This window comes from Tympanuchus pallidicinctus, unplaced genomic scaffold (genome assembly GCF_026119805.1).
Source record: "Tympanuchus pallidicinctus isolate F22 unplaced genomic scaffold, pur_lepc_1.0 scaffold6, whole genome shotgun sequence".
NCBI lineage: Eukaryota > Metazoa > Chordata > Aves > Galliformes > Phasianidae > Tympanuchus > Tympanuchus pallidicinctus.
In genome coordinates, this window is record NW_026294780.1 from 22,674,607 (window position 1) to 22,700,098 (window position 25,492).

The 25,492-nt window shown below is 48.6% G+C and overlaps 2 protein-coding genes across 3 annotated transcripts in view; both read left to right on the top strand.

The window, feature by feature from the left end:
- The window catches only part of ABCC4 (ATP binding cassette subfamily C member 4), a 1,253,378-nt gene that overhangs the window by 285,800 nt on the left and 942,086 nt on the right, over positions 1–25,492 (top strand). The gene's annotated exons all lie outside the window — the stretch shown is intronic.
- SOX21 (SRY-box transcription factor 21) lies at positions 11,539–13,872 on the top strand. Its single transcript, XM_052664468.1, has one exon. It carries the CDS (start codon positions 11,730–11,732, stop codon positions 12,570–12,572), a length of 843 nt encoding a protein of 280 aa, XP_052520428.1. The 5' UTR covers positions 11,539–11,729; the 3' UTR covers positions 12,573–13,872.

Sequence of the window (25,492 nt, forward strand, 5' to 3'; positions counted from 1 at the left end):
AAGAGAGATTAGCAACAGGAAGCAACTCTACTTTTTTACATTGATAGATAGTTATAGGACAAGGGGGAATGCTTTTAAACTAAAGCAGGGAAAATTACATTAGATGTCAGGGGGAAGCTTTTGTGCCAGCAGTGAGGTGCTGGCATAGACTGCCCAGAGAAGTTGTGGATACCCCGTCTCTGGAAGTGTTCAAGGCCAGGTTGATAGATCCCTGAGGAACCTGATCTAGTACTTGATCTAGTGGTGGGCAATCCTGCCTATGACAGGTATGTTGGAACATGATGATCCTTGAGGTCCCTTCCAATCCAGGCCATTCTAAGATTTTATAACTTTGAAGAGCCTGAGAAAGAAAGTGTGGGAAGCACATGGGATGGGATGTGACTTGGAAGTTCAAGCCTTGGAGATTTGTCTGTGAGGAAGGTGAGGAACGACATCAGGAGAGCTTACCCCCTAGCTCCCATCTGGTCCTGAATGTATGAAATCTCCAAACTGACCAGTTGACAGGGACTTATGAGCTAGTACAGTCACCAGCTCAAGGAGAGAGCAAAAGGTCTCTTTGGAAGCCTTTACCTGTGCCACCGGTGCCCCTCCTGGCTAACTATGCTCCTGCAGTAGGAACTTCCCTGCCAGTCTACTGGCTGACAGAAACTCTAGTCAAGGCTAGGGTGAACATAGAAGTATAACTTTTTTCTTCATTTCTGGAGGTAAAACACCAGTTTTAGGCTCCCTTCAAGCACTGTTCATGCTCCAGGCCAGAAGCTATTGACTGAGGAAGCCTATTACAGCCTGTGACCTATTACAGACAGTGACCAGACATATTACTGACTACTCCTGAACCAGCCTCAAACATCTTCCTCCTATACTTCATTGTCTTAAGTAAACGTAGTATACAGAGAAACTGCCAGTGATGATGGACCTATGCCAAATCTATCTGATTTCAACAATGCATTGGCTGCAAAGCAAAAAAGGAAAGGCTTAATTCACAGATGCCACCAGAGCATTTGAAATCATGATCAGCAGGACTGCTGGCCTCTGTGAGCTGCTGCTGGCGTTGCTTCTCTCAAAGGAGAATTTAACTTCATGATAATTCAAAATCCATCCCAGCTTTACTTTCTCATAGGTAAACAGGTCATCTTTGTTTCCAATCCCTACAGGTCTGTGATTCTGTGGCTCCTTCTTTGAATTTCTGTCTATTACACAGGCTGAGATTTCATGAATATCTTAGCTGATTTCAGACACACTGCTGAAATGGAAGGTCCTGTCTTTCTCTTTGATTTCATCCTACTCCTGCTTCTCATACACCAGCATTCACAATTGAACGGATGTTTTTGTGGCTGGTAAAAACTGGAGTCTTCTTTTTTGGACTGTTAGCTTTCAGTTGGATCATCTGACTAATCTGACCACAGCTTTTAGTGGTGGTGAAAAGCAGGAAGAGAGAGGTTCTGGAAGAGACAGGAGACAGGAGTCAGGTTCCTGCCGTGTGGGTCCTCAAGCTATAATATCTGCATTCCTCAGGGATATTTAAACAGTAATCTGTCAGTGACAATCTCTTGAAAAATAGTCTTTTCATTTTCCAGCAGTACTGCTGTTTCTACACTCTGATTTTCCTTTCAGAAAGGGGTTAGAACCATTTGATCTGATACAGGATGGCACTGTAGTGTGTTTCATATGTGGTTGTCCCTATGTTCTGTCAGAAACTTTGCTGTTGCGAGGTGGCTTTCCAGTTAATGGAAGGGATTGTGTGGAGTGCCCGTGTGTTCAGGGGAGCACTGGACTCAGCCCTAGGCCTCAGTAGGAAATACTAATTTTATCAGGTGCCTTAAGTGGAATTGATCCTCACTAACTCAGGGCAAGCTGCTCTCCTTGAATCAAAGAGCTCAGATAAGATACTGTCTAAAAATGCAGTGGGTAGGTTGGAAACAGGCCTATTCTGGAAGTCGTATTTACTGATACAGCTTAAATATTCACTTTGATATTTACTTCCCCTCTGACCTGCCAGAACTGAGATTCATTGGTCCTTGCATAACACGGCAAGGCTTGTTTTTGCAGGCTCTTTCTGGATGCAAAGAAAGAACGATAGAGTAACACAGTGGAAAAATCCTGGTTTGGAAGAGCAGGGGGAGGGGAAGGTTAGGTATGGAAGGTTAGAGAGACTTTCAGCTCCAGTTTTGTCTGACTTGTGAAGTTTGTCCAGTCAGCCATAGCCTAGGAGTGGTTCTCTGCATGAGTGAGACCCATTTAAATAAATAATCATTAAAGAGCAACAATCACCTGAGCCCTAATTCCCAACCAATACAGAAATGAGTTTGTTATCTTCACAGAACTATCTGGTTAGGTTGTTTGTGTCAGCTGTATATAATACTTGGCAAGTTCACACCCAGATATTTACATCTGTATGTTAAGATCCAGGAGCATGTAAACTACAGAGGAATCGTGCTTAAATTAACTATACTGAGCTACCTCAACAGAGAAAACAAGGGCATGAAATACCAAGAGGAGAGAGGCAATATTTTTCTACTACAATTTTAGCTCTAAGAACCCCTGCAGATAAAGTACCCATTTAATTATTTCTGATTACTTGTTAGAATAAGCACGTGCCCACAGATACACAAAGCATTAAGTTTTGGTGCATGTGGTATTGTTAGGCTTCCCATATCCCAGATTCCCCATCGTGTTCAGTCCTGTGTAGATAGTTATAGTAATGATCTTTTATTAACTTGGCTGTAGTAACTGCCATGACTCCCAGTAATGACATTAGTGTTTAGGTATTTGTATGTCTAAGCACTTACATAAGTAATCATATCACAATGTCAACCTATTGTACTTATTATTTTGCAAATGTTACAACCGCCACCTCCTCTTAAGTACAAAAAGGAAAAGGAAAAAAAGAGAAAGAAAAACGTCAGAATGCCCGAAGGAATCCTGCCGGTTTTAATTTATTTTATTGTTTTGTCTTAAACTCCGTGAGCTGTGAGCCAAAGTAAACTAATTGCATCTACACTTTGAGGCAAAACTCCTGTGTTATGCTCAGCTCTTCCTCTATGAAAATCAAAACATCTATAAGCATATGAGTGTTTGAAGGGATAGTACTAACACATCCAGGAGACAAAGAGAAAGGGATTCATTCTTCTGAAGGGAAAGGATTATGCATTTCCAGTCTTTCCTGCAGTGGTAGGAACTGAAAGTTCAACTGACTCCTTATCTTCAAGATAACCAGTCATGCCATTAAACAGAGCAAGAGATAAGCAAAGAATTGGTGACTGACAACAAAGTGGTTTAATGAACTGGCCTTTTACCTAAAAAGACCTGAATTCAACAATGGTGTCAAAAGTGTTGGTTTGACCATTTTGATTTACTGCCTGCCTTCAGTCAACCTGGGAATCAGCTTAGGATGTGTTTCAGAGGACTTTGGATGAAGTCTTCAGATAATGAAGAATGCTTTTGGTATTTGCAATGATTCAGATCATTGTTACAACAAACAAGTGAACTATTTCTTATTTCCTATCTACTTATCTTTCTGCACTGGTAGATCCAAGCTTATTGTTAATACTCTCAAGGCATTTCCATGAAAACTGAGGGAAAAAAAATATCCAAAACCATCATAATTCTATTCCAGAAAATCCCAACATTAATTAATGCTGATGTAGATTGTATGGGAAACATGAAGGTACTTTACTTGTCCATTGAATGGGCAGAAGGACCAAGAGAACAAAAGGACACAAGTTTCACATTTTCCATGTGTCAGTGGGAACATTCACATTTATTTTAGTAGACTCGGATCATACTTTGCATTCGTGTTTTCACAAACGATGTTTTAAAGCCTGGTTCCACTGACAGATAAGAGCTTCACAGCTATTTTCAACAGATTTCAATTGAAGCAAGTGAAAGTACATGGCATTTTGTTGGTCAAATTCATTCGCAGATCTAATGGGTACACTTGCAGCATGTTTTTGTAATAGGATTACAGCAATACAGAAAATTATTCATTAACTCATTTTTTTTTTTCTCACATCTAAAAACTTTAATTGATAAATCACTTAAAAAAAAAAAATAGTACCTATGCTAAGATAGTTTGGGTTTTGGTGAAAAGCAAAAGAAGTGAGGGTATTTTGTGGCTGAGACGTCCTTTGGTGTCTCCTGTGTATTGCAAAACAGAAATCAGAGTCCCAGCAATTCAGAAAGAAGCCATAGCAAGGCTATCTACAAGTTTTCTAAAAGAGCAGCTGCTCTCTTCTACAGTAAGCTCAAATCCCCGTGAACTAAGCTTACAAATTCATAGGATAAAATCTACTCCATTGTAAATGCCAATTCTCCCTCATTCTTAACTTACAGCACATGGGGGGGAGGCATGGACTTTTTTCCTCTGAATGATAATTTCTAGATCTTTTTTCTTTCTTCCTTCTGTATTTATCAGAGAGTAAGAGCATGCACACAGGCAGCTGGTATAGAGAAGCGACATGGTCATATACTAGCTTACTTCAAGGCCATGTGTTCACATGCCAGAAGGACTGGCACTCTACTTGCAAAATGGAGTAAAGGCCCAGACAGATCTAAGAAAAATGAACCTTATATAGTTTTGCTATAACCATTGTATAACCATCCTAGTTGGAAAACACTTGAAGCATTACAAAACTGGAGGGGGGCAAACAAGAAACAATACAACAGTCTGTTTCTATCATCAAACATAAATGTGCTTTGGGCCAATTCCATTCAGAGGATGCAGATATTTTCAAGGAATTCAGGACATAAAATCCCATTGAATCTTCTTGAGGGAATTAAAATCAATGGAAATAAGACACCCTCGTACTTTAAAAGATCCATGTTTAATTCTTATTAGGTCTTTTAGAAGACATGAGTCATTTACTTTCTGGGCAAACGAGAGTTTTTGGCATGACCTTACTCCTATAAAAAGCATTTGCTAAAATACAAGAAAAATAATTGCAAATTTAGAGATCTACTGTTTAACGTATGTTCTGCTCTCTTATTCTTTCTATAGAACCAGTAACAAAAGTCTTTTTTTTTTTTCCAATATGAAACAGTAATGATGAAAACTGCCTTTATCTTGTACATCACTGATAATAAGCATACACACTTGGGAGATTATTATGGAAAGAAGTATTTCTGTAAATATTACAAACTTCCTCGCCTAGCACAGGCTAAAACATGCCAAAAAAAATGTTGTAACAAGGACCAAATTTGTCACTAACTTGTTACAGCATTGACAGTTTTTTTGCCAATACTATCTAACACTCACTTTTTTCATGCTGTGTAGCATTATGCAATTCAAATAACTTATATATAAATCTTAATATAGGTGATATACTCTAATTTATGAAATTAAATATAATAATAGATCTGGTGAAAGCAGTAAGAAGAGAAGAGAAAGTTCAAACGATGCAGCAAATGTGTTTTCAGCAGAGAGTTGAAACAAAACAGGGAGGTTATAAAGTGAAAATGATAGCAAAGCCATTTCAGGAAAAGGTCTTCTCATAGATAATTAAAAGATTTTGCTAAGGTAGATGAAATCAGTGCCAAATAAATAAAGGGAACCATTTCTTCAGTCTGTCTATGCAAGAAGTACCTCTTGTTTGCATACTGAAACAAATTTTCATCACCAAATATTTTAAAATCCTAGTTCATGGGATTGTGCAAGGGAGAAGATTGGCAGTGCTGCTTAGCCCATTTCAGGCACTGAAGCAGTGTTCCCACCTGCTGCACTGAGAGGAGATGATGGCATGAATGAGCATTTCAGGAGTGGGGCAATGTGGTGGCCATGCTGCTGGCCACGAGCATAGGCAAGAGAGGAAGGGCAAAGACATGGGCTACCAATGGGCAGAACACTGGGGCTTAGAGGGGTCCGAGTCTTGGTGAACTCAGTTCAGGAAGAACTGAGATAAACTTCACTTTGAATATTCCCATGTCGTAGACTCATACAACGCCAGGCAGAAGAAAACTCCTGTTGTAAGGCATTGACAATCTTGCCAAATTAGTCTAACCTGTTCTTAATACCCTTCACTTTTCCCACAGCCTCTCCAGGCAAGGGGAGGCTGTACAAATCTATCCACTGAAGTCCAGTATCAGACAAAATACTCCACCAAAACCACTTACAATGATGAAGGGGCTATCTATTTTCTTTCTTTCTTTCTTTTTTTTTGTTTGTAAAAATGCTCAGTTATGCAACTATTACTAATATTATTATTAATCTGTTTCCCTACCATTATATGCTTGCACACACCCTTCAAGCACATGCAGGTACAAATTATTCAAAACTATATGTTAGTGATAAAGAAAATGAGAGAGAGAGAGAAAATCTATAATTGGATGTAAATTAAAAAAAAAAAGTGTAGCAATTATTACTATTGAAACTATTATAAGTACACTTGAGTGAGGAAAAGAAATAATCCGGGAAATGTGCGAATATGTCAGCCCAGTAAGAGTTTACTATTCAACTGACTTGAGAATCCTTGACAGCTTCAGTTCAATGTCCATGTTAATGGAAGCTATTGCATACCCTGCTGAAGACCTTTAAAGTATGCTGTGAGGACAATACAAAGTCCAGCAGAATTCTGAAGACTGGAGTAAGGATTCAGGCCAGGCAACCAAGAACTCCTCAATCCCTGTTTTTTGACTTCTTACACCAAAAGATAACTCACAGAGCAACCACAAAATGGAGAGGCTCCTTTCCCAGCAGAATACTCATCATGTAGAAGCAGAAGTATTCTGTCACTGTCCCGAGGTAGGAAAGCTCATTCCTGAAGCACCTGAAATAAATGGATACCAAAAAGTGTAATTGGCAGCTGTCTCAATCAAGAGTACTAGATAACACTGGTTTTACAGTCTCTGGATCCAGCTGATGTAGGCTGAACCAGACTCTTCTCACACAACACTCCCATTGGCAGCAGAAGGGCATCTTCCAATTTAGTCTCATCGAAAACTGCTCAGTGGAAACCAAAGCACAATGAGTGAAGAGATTTGCTTGCAGAGATGTTGCACTGCTGATCTGAACTAAAATGTAGGTGCAGGTACTAATGTAGGCATATGGTGTAGGCAGAGACCCCCTCTGACGCTTGGCCACCTGAAGTGGCTCATGACCATTAGCTTTGACCTTTCCCGAGTGACTTTGGTATTTCGGTTCTTCCTAAGCGAACAGAATCCAGACAGTCTCACAAACAGATAAGCAAGACACTTCCATATAGAAGAAAAGGCTGTGAATTTATGTTCTGTAAAGGAGACATAAATTCCTTCCATTAAGGGTCTCCTGTTTTGTTTGTAGTCACCTAAAAAGTCATTATAGTGAAAAGGAAAAGACTTACACTTTGCTTTTCTTCAGAAGGGAACAGCCCAAACACTTCACTCCAGTCTTTTCAGTCTCCTTGTGTACACTTATGTATCCTGAAGTACCTGCCAGAGGTATCCAAACCACAATCTTATCCAGTGAAATCGAAGAACTTGTCTTCAAAATTGCACGGATTTTTTGGGACCTGTCAAACACCCACGACTCAGAGAACAACCACAGGTGGTTTATGAGTATGAATCACCCCTGAACAAAACTGATCATTAAAATGTTTTTATGCCAGGAAAAAAAATAATCATTTATGCCTGTTGGACAGCCCTCAGAAGTGAAACATGAAGACAAACTGATCAGAGTCCATTTAAAATTTAAGTTGAATTTAAATGTAAAAATCTTTCGAGATCTCTCTGCCTCTGAACAGATCTCCTGGTTAAAAAGCTTCATGACCTACTGCAAGAACATATAATCTAATTTATCATTCCACAGTGAGGCCCTTAACCACTGGATTAGAGGGCACTCAGCCCTTTCTATCCATCCACTGGACAACAGAAGGGGGCAGAATGCAGGTGAACGAGAGCAGCTTGTGGAGAACTGACTGTGGGGATGTCAGTTAAGGATTCCTGATCTTTGCGAGTGACATTTGAAGAGCTGGTGAAAGAATCCTGTGGAATGGGAAGACACCAAAAGAGCAAGGATCTTCTTTCCTAACTGTGAGCTATTGAACCACCCATAAAGCCTGTACAGGACAGAGATGGGAGTGACGTGAAGGTTCACATGTTTGGAAAAAATGAATTCTTTTGAATAAAAGCTAAAGGCAACTTCTCAAATAGGAAAACCTGGACCCTAGGTCGTCAGCAGTCTCCATCCACTTTGATTTTGGCACTTCAGAGAAGGGAGGGAAGCTTACATGTCCTGATAGGCTTTGTGCTCAAGAGGCATTTGGCTGCCTGTTCTGGATCATCCAAACCTGACCAGGAATTCTGTAGCAAGCTTAATTCTCCCCTTTGTATCCTAAGCAATAGTCATCTAGTTTTCAGGTCCTAGCAAGGAACCATCCAACTCTTTTTTTTAACTCTTTTTTTTTTTTTTAACATCTTTGTCTGCTGTTCTGATCAGTGTTCCCAGGCTGCATAATCTCTGCAAACTAGCAGGGTAAGAAAGGAGAGAAATGAGTACATGAAAAAGTACATGAAAAAGTACATGAGAATAGCCTGGATTACAAATTGAATGCACGCAAATTAGCCAATTTTTACTTCATCTCTTTGCAAATAGAGATGGGCTGCATTTTAAACTTTTCTTTATGGCTGGAAGTACTCAGGACCCCATCAGCACCCTCTGCCCAGAACTGCCAGCAGCTGCTGTACAAGTCCTGCCTCCGGTGTTCCTGCAGGAGCAATTTTGGGATGCGAAAGCACAGAGATAACGAGCTGAAGCATTACCTTACCTTAAAAATAATTTGCACATTAAATCACAATAATAATAATAATAGTAATAATAAAAAGGTGCAGAACTTATCCTACCCTTACCAAAATCATAACGTTTAATAATAATTTAATAGAAAGATCTCTTTGGGCTTCCAAAACTAGTAAAAACTTTGTTAAATCTCTTGTAACTTAAAATAGCAAACCCAATAAACCAGTGTTTTTATTATGAAAAGTTTACTCTCCAGCTGAGCACTTGAGTGCCAAATTGCAGCCAGAATCACACTTTCACAGCCAAATTAGAAACGTAGAACGCAGTGTTTTATGATGGAGCCCTTTGCCAGGCACTTCACTGGGGCTACCAGCTGCTCTAATAATAAGCGAACGTTATTGAAAAATAATCATGCCGAGCGTTCAAAAGCGCTAAGAGCAAATGAGTGAACGTAGCGCTTTCTGCACGATAAGGAGAACAGGCTAAAACTCTCTAACTCCAGGTGTGCTCCACGCTGTAAGAGGGTCTCAGTGACTCCGCGGGGTGGGAGCAGCGATCCTGCCGGTGTCATCGAGACAAGCGGCGCGCTCGGCAACTTTTGACGGCTGAAAGCGATGTGGAATCGGTGGTTGATACCTACACCCAGAAAAATGCCAGCTTCCAAGCCGGCGTGTGGAAACGCCGGAGAGCACAAACAAAGCCGTGAAAAGGCTCTGTGGCTCTCTGAGCACGGCTCGGCGATGGGGCACTGAGGCGCTGAGTCAGCCGCGCACGCAGTCGGAACGATTAGATGCAGATCGCTATCGGTTTCACCACCGTTCTTCACCTACTTTTTATCTCCTTCGCTTGCCACCCCATTGTTAAGCTCAAATCAAAATTAGGAGGAAAGGAGGCGGCTTCCTCGAAACTCGCCTTAAACCTGGCTTTGGAATAAAGCGGCTTCTAAAACCTGGCTGTCCGGGTGTGGAGATGCGGGGAGATGCTCGGGTTGGGCGGAGGGTGCTACAGAGAGGGACCCCGCAGGGGACGAACGGGTGATGATGCTCTCACCCCGAATGTTTCAGAAAGCGCTCGAGTCTCGCGCGGTGGGATACAGCGCTGTATTCTGGAATTTCTTGTTCAGCGATAGCTCATCCGCTCGTTTTCTTCCCCCGATAACACAGGGAAAGATCGCGCCCTTGAATTTGCGTGCGTCAGAAGTGCCAGGTCAAAGGCAGGCAAATCCCATGAGCCACGGTCGGGTGGGCAGCGTTTCGATAACGCCGCGTTATCGCAACCGTTAACGCCTCGCCCAGCTACGGCGGCGGCTTCACCCATCGGGAGCTCAGCAGCACGGAGCTCCGCGCCCCGTCGGGGCTCGGCGGTGGCCGGGTCTCCGCCGCTCGGCTCCGAGAGGGACCGAGAGGCGTTCCCAACGCTTCGAGCCGCAGAGATAACCGCGAGGGTCTATGGTTTAGGAGCCAGGCGTTACCGCCCGGAAGCTTCGGTAGCGAGAGCTTCGAATGGAGCGTTTCATTTATAATAGGAGAAATATCCGTGAGCCGCTACACAGCCATTCGAAGCTTTCGGTCCGTGCAGTAATTCAGGACCGATGGGTGAAGCCTCCGTGCCGCAGCCGACCCGAGGGCTGCCAGCGACGGACACCCGTGAGGAGGGCGCTGACATCGCGTCGGGTTCGAACGGGCGGAATAGGAAGGAGATCGCTTCCCCTGCTCGAACGAGGGCCGAAAACAGCTCTCCTAATCCCGGGCTGCGAACTGCTGACGGCAGCCCAACCGCCCGCGGGTACTCCGGCTCGGAACTTTTGTCACGGCTGCGGGCCCGTGTTAAGAGTTAATGGTGCGTTCCGCTCGGTGCTTTCCCGCAGCACAGCGCTCAGTCAGAGCCGGGCTGCGGAGCGCCGACGGGGCGAAAGGTTCGGCCCTGACTGACGGGGCGGCCCCGTGCGGGCGGGGAGGCGAGGGACGGTGGACGAATCGGCGCGGAGCGGCGGTGCTGTCAGGGCCACGAGAGCGGCCCTCCGACGGCATCCCGCGCAAAAACGGCCGCGCTCGTCCCAACCGGGGATCCCGGCGGAGCTCCCTCCCGGGACGCCGTTCTGACAGCCGCACGACTCACGGACGCGTTTCGCCGGCACCGCGCCGCTGTCGGGCGACGCTCCGCGGGAGCCGCCGGGGACCCGCGGCAGCGCGCATGCGCGAAACCGGCCCCGCCCCGACCTGCTGGCGAGCCCCGATGGGGGCGTGGCCAGTGTCCCCGCCCCGCCCCTCCTCGCGCGGAAGCCCCGCCCCTCCCGCGGCGCGCGGCGGCGGGAGGCAGCGGGGATATAGCGCCGGGCGGCGCGGGGGCGTGCGTAGAGCTGCGCCGCGCGGCGGGAGGAGGAGGAGGAAGAAGGAGAAGAAGGAGAAGAAGAAGAAGAAGAAGAAGAAGAGGGGGCGGCGGCGGGCGCAGCGCCGGGCCGGGCGTTTCCGAGAGGGGCCCGCCCCCCGCCGCTCCCTCCCGCCCCGCCGCCCCTCCGAGCCGGCGGCCAAGAAAACCCAGAGAGACCTGGCGGCTCCCGGAGAAGGGGGAGCGCGGGCGGTGGAGCCGCGCGGCGGGAGGAGCGCCCCGCAGCCCGCCCGAAACTCGCCCGAGTTGGAGAGCGGCGGGCGGAGGAGGCCGCGGCGCCCGGCGGCGGCGAGTATGTGCGCGGGGCGGGCGGCCCGGCGCGGCCCCGCGGGCGGAGCGCGGCGGCTGTGAGCGCGGCGCCCCGGGGCCCCCGCAGCGCCCGAGCCGCCGCCGCCGGCCCCGCAGCGCGCTCCGCGGGCGGCCATGGCTGCGGGCGGCCGCTGACCGCCGCCCCGTCGAGGACGAACCCTGGCCCGGCGGGCGGCGGCGCGGAGAGAGGCTCCGAGGCGGGTACCGCCACCCGTCCCGCCCGCAGCGCCCCGCGCCCGGAGCCGCCGAGATTGACTGGGGCGGAGCGGAGCGCGGCGCGGCCGCGGAGCCGGAGCCGGCCGAGGAGGAGTGCGGGCGGCGGGACACCATGTCCAAACCGGTGGACCACGTCAAGAGACCGATGAACGCTTTCATGGTGTGGTCGCGGGCGCAGAGACGGAAGATGGCCCAGGAGAACCCCAAGATGCACAACTCGGAGATCAGCAAGCGACTGGGCGCCGAGTGGAAGCTGCTGAGCGAGGCGGAGAAGCGGCCCTTCATCGACGAGGCCAAGCGGCTGCGGGCCATGCACATGAAGGAGCACCCCGACTACAAATACCGGCCGCGCCGCAAGCCCAAGACGCTGCTCAAGAAGGACAAGTTCGCCTTCCCCGTGCCCTACGGGCTGGGCGCCGTGGCCGAGCACGAGCCCCCGCACGGGCTGAAGGCGGCGGCGCTGCACGGCGGGGCCGCGGGCGGGCTGGGGCCCGACTCGCTGCTGGGCAACCCCGAGAAGGCGGCCGCCGCCGCCGCCGCGGCCGCCGCGCGCGTCTTCTTCCCGCAGTCGGCCGCCGCCGCGGCCGCCGCCGCCGCTGCCGCCGCCGCGGGCGGCCCCTACTCGCTGCTGGACCTGGGCTCCAAGATGGCCGAGATCTCCTCGTCGTCGTCGGCGGGCTCGGCGCTGCCCTACGCCTCCTCGCTGGGCTATCCCGGCGCCGGCGGGGCGGGAGCTTTTCACGGGGCCGCCGCCGCCGCCGCTGCCGCGGCCGCCGCCGCCGGGGGGCACACGCACTCGCACCCGTCCCCCGGCAACCCGGGCTACATGATCCCCTGCAACTGCAGCGCCTGGCCCGGGCCCGGGCTGCAGCCTCCGCTGGCCTACATCCTCCTGCCGGGCATGGGCAAGCCCCAGCTGGACCCGTACCCCGCGGCCTACGCCGCCGCGCTATGACCCGCGCTGTGAGCCGCTGCCCGGGGGAAGCGGGCGGAGAGCGGCGGAGCCGCCGCCGACCTGTTGCGCGCCGCCCCGCCTCGAGCTCGTGTGTGTGTTGCATGCGGATAGCCGAGCTGAGAGGGAGTGAGAAAAAGAGGAAAAGAAAAATGAAAAAAAAAAAGAACAAAAAAAAGAACAAAACCGAACAACCTTCCCCCCTCCCCCACCTCCCCCCAAGACCGTCCGTCCATCCGTCCCCTCGAAAAAAGTGCTTCCTCGGGGACGTGGGCTCGGGAAGGGCCGCGCGGGGATGCGCCGTTCCCCCGGGACGGTTCCCACGGGGGCAGAGATGGGGCGGTGCCGCTCCGCTCCGCGGGTGTCAGCCCGGGACTGTACATGTGTCAATGTCTGTGGCAACGTTAGGTCTCGGATCGGAAAGTCTGTCGCTTCCTTTGCCCACGGTCGAGTCGGTTTGAAGCTGAAGAAAAGGGAAAGAAAAAAAAAAAAAAGGAAAAAAAAAAAAAGTGATGGAATGCCTTTCAAAGGGAATAAACATATTGCGGGACCGTTCGGGGATCGCGATATGATCTAAGGTTAAATCAGACTTTTTTGTCTGAGTGCTAATTATCTATTTATTATGTAGCTGAACTGAAGCAGAGCTTTGCTTTGACGGAAGAGTATTTCTCATTTAAAGAAACCCCGTCCCCGCCACCACAGAGTGTGTCACTGTGTCTCGGAGAACCCCCCCCCTTCCCCCACTCCAAAGCCCCCCTTATCCCGTTTAGCTGATTTTAGAGCGACCGCAATTCAATTGCAAGTGACGATTTGAAGCCGGAACACAAATTTTAGAGGGGAATCCTCCATCGGTTTATAGAGTTCTTTTTGGTTTACTTTTGTAATGTGTATATTTTGACTAATGGTTGTGAATGAAGCTGGCTAACCTGTATTTAGTTTCATTTTGGCTTTATGTAATATAAAGTAAAACGACAACGGAAAGAAAGGAAACAAAGATTAAGTATTGGTTTTAACATTTACGTGTAAATGGTTTTCTTGTGTGACCTTCTAATTTAAAGTTAGACGTCTGAACGATATCTGTACATTAGATTCCGACTGCCACTCTGTTCATTTTTGAACAAAGAGTTTAAATAAAGCCTGAAGCAGGGAAAGGAGAACCCCTCTCGTTCTCGTGGCGTTCCTCTCAGCTCCCATCGCATCGCCCCTCCGCGCCGCCCCGGCTGAGGTGTACGGTGTCCTCAAGGCGCTCTTTGTTTCATCCTGAATAGATTTACGGGGATATCTAAATCGGGCCATTGTTATTCCGAGCCAAAAAAAAAAAAAAAAAAAAAAAAAAAAAAAAAAAGATTTATCACGTTTTTTAATCGTGAATAGGAAAGAAGATTTGAGGAAAAAAAAAAAAAAAAAAAAGGCCATGTTGTGTTATCTTAAAAAAAAAAAAAAAAAAAAAAAGGTATTCATGGACGGCAGGAGAGAGTTCACGGAGTGCGCTGAGCCCGATGGCAGCGTTTCATGGGTTCCCAGTGACACTGAGGGAGCGCGATGTGGCCGAGCGCTGCTTCTGATCGGCGTCACCCCTGCTTTGCACCCCGTGTCATTACGTCCAGGATGTATTTCGGATCCGTTCCCGCAGCGCGTTTCGAGGGGTTCCTCGTGGTGGCGAACGAAACCCCGACGGCTCCTTTGACCTTACCCTTCTATTGCAGGTGGAGCGCCTGCGTGCGGCTTTGCGCCGGGGGACGGAGCGGGACGTCGGGGTACGGCGGGCGGGGGAACGGAGCCCGGCACCGGCCCGCAGCTCTCGGCCGCTTTATGTGCGTCTGTGCTCGTGTATCTACGCCTATCTATATAGGTATCTCTTCTTCTTTTCCTCCGGAGCGGCTGCTCGCGCTCTCCGTTGCGACATTTGGAGGAAATGCCCTCCAAATCGGCGCTCCCCTCGGAACCTCGTTTAAGAAGTGGAAAGTTGGGGAGCTGAGCGGAGCCGCCCGCCCGTGTGACCCCGATTCACTCATTAAAGCGATCCCGCTTTTGTTATTCCCCCAGCGCTTCGCAATATTATAAGTTAATTCATATGGTTCTGAGCGATTATGCAAAACTAATTTGGACTGTCCAGGGGTAATTATCCCTGACACGGTTAATTAAATCCTTTCAGGGCTCCGCCGTTCCCTTTTGTGGCAGCCCATCACTTCTCAACACGGAACTTCCTGCCGCTTCCCTGGAAGTCGCCCCAGCCCTAAATCTCCGTGACCTCCCCGCTCTGCCCCGCAGCCCCGCACGTTTCCTTTTCGCCTCCCCCGCCTTGGAGGTAACCGTGCCCTCCCCGGGACGCGAAAGCGGCTCCCGAGAGAGCTCCCCGCTTATCGAGGCGGGCCTGGCTGTTCGTCCCTCTTTCTTTAGCGTTTAATTATTAGCGTTACTATCGCACTGTTTGTCTTTTACTCTTCCCAGAGCCTGCCCCGTCCCGGAATCTTCCTGCCCCTCGGGCGCTCCCGGTGCCGCTCTCCTCCTCCGGGTTCGGATTCCGAGCGCGCCGTACTGATTTGCACCATCCGAGAGCCTTTGGCCCCGGACAGCCGCGCCGACGGGAACGCAGCCCGCACCTCCCCCCCCCCTCCCCCCCCTCTCCATCCCCCTCCATTCCTCCCCTTAACCCCCTCCCCGGCCGCCGTCCGATCGCGGTGGAAAGTTTGTTAATATCTCCCCCCGCCTCTTCTCACCCAGCCCGGTGCGTCCCAAAGGTCAGCACTTTCCTTTTCAAGGACTGATATTATTAATTCGCTGACAATTTCCCTCTCCCCCCTCTTCCCCCCCACCCCACCCCTACCCCACCCCCCCCACCTTCTCCCCCTTTCTCTTTTCTCTCTCGCAGAGGGGAAAAGAAAAAAAAAAAAAAAAAAGAGAGAGAGAGAGAGAGAGAAGGGGGAAATGGTGAAAAGAGCTTTTCTTCTTCGTCTTCTTCTCCTTCTTTTTTGTCCTGCAGTGGGAGCGTTTAGACAGTCGAGGAGGTTTTGTCCGCGAACAAAACCCGGGGTTGGGAGGTTTTGTGAGAGCGTTGTTTGTTGAAGTGGAGCTAAGAAAAAGCGGCGGCTTTCTCCTCATTGTGAGGAAACCAATCAGCGGTATTTGGAAAACTGTTAGCATTGTGCACTTCTTCTGTGCCCATTGTGAGGCGTTTCTTTTCACAAGGTTTTTTTTTCAGCCGCTCCAGCTGGCCAGAATGAATGGCGGTGCGATGTGTACACGCTTTGTCCCTCCGGCCCTTCAAGTAGCCCCCATTGAATAGACTGAGTTGACACTGCATGACAGTGAAACAACATAATAAAAAATACATGAGCCCCTGAATGGGAGCAGGCGCATAAATAAATAAAATGGGTGACCAAAACTGGATAAACTGAATGACAAAACGGTGAAAGGGGAACAAAAAGATATTTAACACGCTAGATTAGCATTAGAATGCAATCTACAAGGCAGAACAATTGATGAATAGGTTTACCGGCCAAGAAAGAAATGGACTAAATGCCCTTTGAATAGATACGCTTTTGGCGAGGGCTTTGAATAGATATGCTTCTTGCGGGGCTGAATGGGAAAAGGTAAAGATGGAGCTATGCAAATGGCCGAGAGAGTGAGGGAACTTTTATGTGTCTTAAAAAAAGAAGCGCACACACACCAGGAAAGAATGCCGGCGCAGGATGTTTACTGAAGCAATCATTGCCATTATTAGCGTTGTCTCGGAACAGATAGAGATCGAACAGGTTGGGGATAAAACAAAGCGGCGCTAATTATTTTCCTAATGAACGGTCTTTTGCCTGTGAGAGAGAGGAAAAGGAAAGGAGAGGAGAGGAAAGTTGCGCACAAGTCACTCTACCCCGAACTCAATTACTCAGCGCTGGGAGCACCTTCCCCTGCCCCGGGACCCCTCCGACGGGCCGGCACTGAAGCAGCACCGGGAGCTCCGGGGTGCAGGAGCTGGGGGCAAAACTCGAGCATCCCCAACCCCCCCAGCCCCCACCCCGCGTCACCTGCGCGCTGCCGGCTCTCGGGGGAACCGCGGCCGTGTGCTATTTGCGCGCTCGTAGCGGGACTCCCGCGAACTCTCCCGCTCGGGAGGTGGTGGAACTCGGGATAGGGATGAGAGTCAATCAGCGCTGCCTTCAGTCTCTTCTTCCTCTCGGCCGCCGCTGCTTTGCTCCCGTCCTTCACGGACGGCCCTCGGTTCCCTGTGCCGGAACGGTGAGGCACGGAGGGGGACAGGGACTCACTGTAAACACCTCGGTGCTTGCTTTTTTTTTTTTTTTTTTTTTTTTTTTGAATGCGTTTATTATCATATTAGCAGAGGAGTATGAAACATACGGCGTATTACTCACCCTATGCCTGCAGGCAGAGAATTCTCCTATTGAAATCAACCAGTATAACCAGATTTCTTATGGGAAATTACAGAGGACATCTTAAAACTCTTCTCACGGAAATATATTACTGGAATGTCAGTCTCAACCCAGCGTTTCCCTTTCCCCCCCCCCGCTCCCTTCCCAGTTACAACAAGTCTTTGGCCACTTCCAGCTGTGGGGCTCAGATCCTTCGGGGCGTCCGTCGGACACACGCCGGCCGGCGGCGAGGGCCCCGCTGCAGTCTCCAAGACGCCGGCGGCTGCCCCGGGTAGTGCATAGAGGAGAGGGGATAGGACACGGGAAAGGCACTGGGGCAGAGAGTATCTCGTCCCATCCCGTTCCATTCCATCCCGTCTCGTCCCGTCCAATCCCATCCCGTTCCATCCGATCCCGTGCCGTCCCATCTCCTCCATCCCGTCCCATCGGGGCATCCCCCTCTGCCCTCTCCCTCCCACCGCGATAAGGAGACAACAGGGACGGAGCTGATAGCTGCTAAATGCCATCGAGCAGCTCAGGGGGAATACAGCCCTCTCTTTTTTCTCCCCTCGAGGCTCCCCCCCTTCCCCCCAGCTCCCAAACACCTGAGCTCCCCGACAGCGGTACCCGCGCTCAGCAGAGAGAGGAAAAAAAGGGGTTCTGAAGGCAGAAAAGATATCCCTGGAAGAGAATAATGTATGTGCCGGGATTGTTCAACTTTTAATAAGTTTTAGGACTAATTCCAAAAGCAGCAATGATTCCCGATCAAATTATTCCCCTGGAAATGCTCCTACACGTTCTTTTTATTAAGATTTCTTTGGCTGCCAGATATGAAATACGAGACGTACGAGATTAAAAAAAAAAAAAAAAAAAAAAAAGTAAAGTAAGGGCAGCAGCAAATTCTTAACCTTTTTTTTTTTGTTTTTTTTTTTTTTGGTTTTTTTTTTTTTCTTTCTTTCTTTTTCTGTTGTTTCAGAGGGAAGGAGGAGGGCGGAGGACGGAGCGGTGCCACCCGCTGTTCCCCCCCCTTTCCCCCCCCCCCAAGAGCCGAGCATCTCCCGATGCGATCCGATCTCGGACCGCCCGCGGGCTGCGAGCCGCTCCGTGCGGAGCGCTTCGGGGCCGTGCGGACACCGCCCGGCGCAGCCCGGTGTGGGGCTACGGGCTCATTGCGACCCGAGGACGTCTCACCTACCCTGTGGCTGTTAGCTGCTTATTAACGCATCTTAATAACCCGAATTGTCTCTACAGCGCAGAGCTCGGGAGTAAGAACCATTAAATCTGTTCGTGTTTTAAGAGGGATCAAGACTGAACCGAAATCAATTAGCTCCGTCGACAAACACCGAGCCCTCCTGCGGACAAGTGGCAACCGCACTGCCAGCGTACCTCGCTCGGTGATCGCAGGGGCCGGTATCGCTCCTCCCGACATCGGCTTTCGCCGTGCACAGCCCTGGCACAGAGGAACCCCCGGGTCTCGGCTTCCCGCACAGGCTGGGGAAAGCCCCCAGCCTCTGCGACGGATGCCACCGCCTCCCGTGTCCTCCTGTTCCCATGTACCCCAGTCCCCATGTCCTCATGTCCCAGTGCCCAGCCAGCCGAGGCCACCCGTGGGAAAGAACAGGGGAGCTGCGATCAGAGTCCCCCGAATCACGGGGATGGATCTCCGGGTCCTGATTACGGAGGTTCCCACCTCCTGCTCTGTGGGGCTCTGCTCTACAGTCGGTTTGCTTTCTTATCTCACGTTATACACTTCCAAAGGGAAACAGACACGGAGCTTCGCTAGAGCTTCTGCACAGACCTTTACTGACCTCGGTAATGTAATGACTGAAGTACAAAGGTGTGTTTGCCCGTTGCCTTTGCGGCCTGAATATTCTGCGTGCAGGATGCTTCTCATCAGCTGAATTTAATATGCGGCATCCCAGCACTCAAGCGCCGAAGGAAGCAACGTTGCTGGCCGATACTCACCAAAACATGTTGTGTAAACGGTGCCCATATGGACATATTTGCACAAATCACACGATATTGTCACACTCGGATTCCTTCATTAAGGGTTTGCAATATTATCATGGCTATTTTACTGTATTTCGGATGTCATCTCGGCAATTTAAATAGAAAATGTATAAGTAGTCAGAAAGCAAGCGCAGCAGGTCTGTTGGTCACAAACACAGCGGGGAAATACTGCAGTGGGAGAAAAGCAGAGAGAGCAGAGATCTCACCAGAACCAGGCTTTTGCCCAACTGGTTTTATTTCCCTCTGATGCTTTGCAATCAATTAATTAAAGTCTGGGCTCCAAGCTCTTCCGAGGGTCATAAATCCCAGTGGCAACGCATTCCCTCTTGAAGCTGCACCTGAATCACTCACTCATAGGAGGGTGTTCTTAATTCTTGCCTAAGTTGCTTTCTGCCCGGTAAACTGAGAAGGTGGGGAGGATCGAGGATTTCGGGAGCGTTTAGTCTTCAATTGCCACCTCCTAAATATGCTTCAGAATGTCCCTTTTCTGTCATGAGCCAATGGCAAACGTCGCTTCTGGGTGACCGATGGGGACACTTAAGGGTTGTTAATCAAAGCAATCGTTGAAGGCATAGTTACAGGTTTTCTGATGTTTTCCTCCAAACGCTTGATAGCAATTTCTGTTACAACACGTACGTTGTACCCAAGGCTCAGTCCTTCCAAACGAGCAGAATATTTTACCTCTCATTTCTGAAGGATTTTGGTATAGGATTGCAAGATTTTAGGGAAAGAGTGCTCTCTGCAAGGCACTGGTTCCCCCAAGTCCTTTCACATTCCAGCAGCCCATGCATGGCTTGCACTCATCCTCTTTAAGCTCTCTTCAGCTTCACTCTTCAGTCTTCTGTGTGTTTTTGGTGTTATTTTGAGGACAGGTTTTCCAGATCCATATCCCTTCTCTTGGGGAAGACTTCCTTCTTCCACACTTTTTCTCTCTCCTCTCCCCTCTGTGATGGCTCTAATAGAGATGGCTTCATCGACCCCCTCCACCGCAGCAGCACAGAACATCCTTTGCTCAGGTCTCACCAAACTGCCTGATCTTGATTTTTAACCTATCAGCATTAATTCAGCACAGCTCAGAGCAAACTCACTTCCCAGGTTTCAGGCATTTTCTTCCACTCTTTTCCCTTGCTTGATATTCCTGCCAACATCTCTGAGCCTCGACCTCTTCTTCTTCACATACTTCATACCAAACTCTGGTCAAGTCACACATCATTTTTATTTGCAAAAATTCTGTTTTAAAATGTATCTTGGTTCCCAATGTCCTGTCATATTGGTGCATGGATCTCCTTTACATGTGACCACCTTCTGCTGTTCTTTCTCCCTTGTCTCCATGAAGCTTTCAAGTTTTAACCCAATCGCTGTGCCAACATTACTCCATCTTTCTCCTTTACCTACACTATTGCTCCACATGCTTCTGCATTTGTTGTGCTTTTGAGACCATCTCCATGGCCCATTGATTCTTCTACCAGCACCTCAGCTCTTCTCAGAACACCAACTCTATGATTCAGGAGCTCCCAATGAGTTTAGCTGGGTACTGCCCTTCTCCTACCATCTCCTTAACGAGAGGTTGCACGGCAAACACCCAACAAGAGTGAGGCAGCTGGGGGGCTGCACAGCTGCCCTTATCCTGTTTTCATGTTGGGTTGTGTCATGCCTACTGGCACCAGGGGGTACCTTAAGCTGCATGCACAGCAGAACTGGCTGGAGAATACCATTTTCATTGGTCAGGACTTAATATATACACACATGCATTCACGATTTATGATTTATTTTATGTGTATTTATACATATCTTAAGTTTCAGTCAAAAATGTTTTGCCACAGTCTGGACATAAATTGCTTTTAAAATGGCAAAATGTAATGTTTCCAAATAAAATCTGTACTTTGCATCCTGCAGTTAATCATGTGATCACTCCTCTTTCATGGGTTTTCTGCACCATCAGCAGGTGTCTGTGGAAGCTCCCAGCACACACCTGTGAGACATTTCCAGCAGCTGAGGATCCCAAGCCACTACCCTACAGCCAGGGCTGCGAATCCCACCTGCAGCAGGTGCGTTTCTAAGGATCATCCATTCACAGGAGGCTCTGGAGGTTTCTTGGGCTCTTGCTGTACCAGGTGACAGCTGAGCAGGGGATAGCTTCACATCAGCCAGCACTGGGACCTACAGGACATGGCTGGTAGGATGGAGGCTCTCCTGCTGCTGATCTCCTGGAGCCAGCAATCATGAAATCTAAAACTGTGTCCCTTGGGCAGTGTGTGTTGATGGTTGCTCAGAGGTGACAGTGCTGCTGACGAGGCTGGATCCCCAGGATTCCACATTAGCTGTGAGGAGCAAATATTGCTCCTCTGTGCTTGCAGCATGTTTGGCACGGGTGCTGACATGTGGCACTGGCCACAGACCATACAAAGTCCATTGCCAAATGGCAACAGGTGGCAGGTCCTTCCCAACTTTAGACTGACGTGAGTGTTTCCAAGGTCTTTCAACCTAAACACCATCTCAAACCAAATGTTGTTTTGCATCCAGATTCTTGGAGAGAAAGGCTGAGATTGAGCTTGGATTTAAAAGCAAATTTGAGGAGATCATGAGATTCTTTGGGTGGACCAATGCATAGAGATTCAGCTCTGATCTGAAAGGGAAGGCACAGCCTCCTGTCATACAGCTTGAGAACACAAACAGCAGCAGTGGATGCAGGAGGGAAAGGGAGACAGATCTCCCTTCAAGAAATTGATGCTCACATAAATTAATATTCCATCACTGTGACAATTCAGCTTTACTCACTTCCCCTGGTTTATCACGACGCTCCCCTTGGTGGTTCTGCAGGATATACCCATCTCAGACCTTCGTGTTTTTAGCAAGCACAGACAAAATCTTCCTCAACACCAGTGATCACAGCAGCGAGTTCTGGTCATCACACTGTTATTCAAAGGAGCAACAGTTCCATGGAAAACAAGGATCTCCAGAAATAAATCCCTATGTTGGACTTCACACTTTTTTTTTTTGACATTACTGACACTATCACTGACACCAGTCCAAAAATGTTGGAGTTTATACATTTTTATTAACATCACTGACACCAGCATGAGCAGGGAAGGAACAAATGAGTGTAGTGTGACTCGAATGTGGGGGACTCTTCTCTGGACCCAGCACCCAGTGGCGACATCCTCCTGCTCTGTCCATGTGCCAGTGTGCAGCTGCTCACTGGCAGCTCCAGGGTGAGAATGTTTCCATAGAGTTACAGATTTTGGGTGGAAATAGGCCTAATTTTTCGTATTATTTTAGCTATTACTTTCAATATTTGCCCAGAACTTTTCTGTGAATGGGAACACCGATGGTTTCTACGTCTGACTGCTAGGATCAGGCTTATGCTGGAGCCTTCCACCAGCGGAGGCATGCATGCATCAGGCTGCCCTCCCGTGCCCAGCCACCATAAGCATGACAAAAGGCTCCGAACCCATCTTCCCTCAGCCAGATGTAACTGCATTTGGCCAAAGAGATAAGTGGTTTTTAAGAGGAGACCACCAGAGAGCCCTGCACAGGCACACTGCGTGGTGGTACATTTTCCCCATTAGGAAAGCAGCCTAAAAATCACTGTGCATGTCCACTGGATGAAAAAGCTGCCAGGGATGGAAAGAGAAATGCTCTGGCTATCAACACTGATCAGGTTTAGCTTGAACACCTTTTGTAATAGATTCATTTAAAGCTGGATATTTGGCAGAGCTAGGCTGGGGGCAAGCTTCTGTGAGCTGCTGTGGGGCTGCACCTCAAGGTCAGTGTGAGGTGTCCCAAGCCCCCCTGCTGTTCACTGGCAACAAGAGGCAATGGCCTTAAACAAAAAGAGGGCAGATTTAGGTTAGATGTTAGGAGGAAATTCTTTACTCGGAAGGTGGTGAGGCATTGACACAGGCTGCCCAGAGAAGCTGTGGATGCTCCATCCCTGGAAGCATTCATGACCAGGTTGGATGGGGCCCTGGGCAGCCTGAGCTGGTAGGTGGCAGCCCTGCCCACTGCAGGGCCATTGGAACAGTTGAAACTGAGTGGGCTGTAAGATCCCTTCCAACCCAACTTAAACCAACACAACTCAACCCAGACTAACCCAACCCAATGTGATCAACCCAATCCAACCCAACAAACATAACTCAACCCAGTCTGTGATTCTACAGAATGTTGTGCAGGATACGCTGCCTTCCCATGATGAGCAGACACCCCAGACTCAGGCTCTCAGCCCATGGCCAAAGTCCCCCAAGGCCCAGCCTGTTCCCCACTGTACCCAAGGAGCTCCCAGGCCCACACAGGATCCCATTGCAGCTGCAACCAGAGCAGGAGGCAGGGAGCTGCATGGACAGAGGTTGGCAGGGTAATGAGCAGCCTTATCTGCGCCGGTATCAGTACAAGTGCTTAGATGACTTTTTAATTGTGGCTTAATGCGTTTAATTATGACAACTCTTGCCCATTTTCAAGTGTGATGTATTAATATTACAGATCATTAACATTGCTAAATTACTGTAATGACACAGAGTCCTCGGTGTCCCAGTTAGAAGGCAGAAAGCCCTGCTTTTCTCATTTGGCTCCTTTGTTATTCGCTTATAGGAAATTCACGCACGATCCTCGAGTCATTAAAGCACGCAGGAGAGGCTGCTGCCTCCTTATTAAATTATTGATAGGGAAAATCCCCCTTGTACAAATTCCTGAGCCGACGACGGAGCTCTCGCTGCCTTCCCAACCTCACTCCATCGCTGTGAAGTTGGAGAGCCCGGCGCTCGGCGGGCCCCCCTCCCCTCGTCCATAATTAGAGCAGCCCGCATTTAACATCCGCAAAATAGTCATGCTTATAAGGGATGAGAAATGCGAGATGTTCCGTTCTGTTTGCGATGGTCGGGACCGTTTTAATCTCTTAACTTCAATATATGTCCTCTAGCGGGCTGTACTTCTTGGATTTCATTTCTAGATCCTTAAGGCTGCGTCTATCTGTCAAACAGACATAATGAATTTAAAGTGCTAATGCCTAGAAGACCAGGAAAAAAAAAAAAAAAAAAGAAAAAAAAAAGAACATTGAAACATATCCTCGGTTGATTAAATTACCACCTCTAGCGACGTTACCTCCTTATATCCAAAAAGATTTCCTTTTTTTTTTTTTTTGACTTACCAAGTACCGGATCTTGAAGATCGTGAAAGATGTCAATTTCATGGTCAAAAATAAATAAATAAACAGGCAGAGAGAGAAATAAATAAATAAAATAGATAGACGGATAAATAAATAAGGCACGCGGCAAAGCGACTCTACACAGCGCCCTCCCCCCACTCCGTCCCCCTCCCTCTCCATCCTCTTCCCCCTCTTCTCCGTTCCCCCCCCCTATTCCAGGTCCCTATCTGACGGCTCTCCCACCGCCCGCGGGCACAGCGCTGTCGCACCTCGCGTTCGGGTGGCAGCGGCGGCCCCAACACCGCCGGTCCCGTCCCCCATCCCCGTCCGGACCCGGTGCCGGTTTGAGCGCTGATCCCGTTGGCTGAGCCGCGGCGCTCGGAGTACAGCGCGGAGAGAGACTTTGGGGAAGGGGGGAGTGGGGAAGGGAGGGGGGCAAGACAAAAAAAAAAAAAAAGAAAAAAAAGAAAAAAAAAAAAAGAGAAAGATACATTGTTGGATAAACAGCTTTTTCTAGGTAAAGAAAAAAAAAAAATAAAAAGCTGAATGGGCCGTGCGGATGGATCCGGAGACACAATGGGAAGGGGGTGGTGAGAAGCGACGGGGGGAGAGAAAGGTAAAAGTGAACAGAGGGGAGAAAAGGAGAGAAAAGAACAAAATGTAAATGAGTGAGACAAAAAAGCAAAGGGAGAAAGAAAGGAGAACAAGAGGGGGAAAGAAGTAATATTTTCCTTGATAAAAATGCACAAAAGGGAAGATGAACTTTGTTCTTTTTCTCTTTCTCCTCTCCTCTCTCTTTCTGCTTTTCGCCTCGCAGCACGCCAGCCTAAGCTGAGAGCTGTAATGTCATTAAATTGCAAATGCTTTTTCATTTCCGACACACACTGTTTACTTATCTGGCAAAAACATATGTTGGAAGGAATCCGTTAAATTCTGCCCATTGCCTTGGGTAAAAGTGCAATGGAAACGGACCCACTGAGCTTCTTCTTTCTTCTTCTTTTAGCACTTCCCTTATCTACAAGACTGCTTCGCAGAAAACTGGCTAGTTCAATGAAAAATGAAGATACAGCGGGAGATTAGGGAAGAACACTGAGCAAAAAATTCCTGGAGAGAGGGTCACTCCATTGCAAATGATTTCACTCCTCTAGATCTGCATAAATTACTATTTTTAAGGCATCTCCAAAGTCTGTATATTTTTCTCACTCTGTCAAACATTTAATTTCACGCCCCGTGTTCTGAATATGCTAAAATGCATATCTCTGATGCACCTTTAAGCCAGAAAAACGAATGCAAAATTGAAGATAAAATGATGTGATTTGCACTACAAGCCTATTACTTGAGGTATTTACATATAGTTTACCTCTGCAGTTCTGAGAATGATTTATTAAAAAAAAAAATCTGGATTAAGC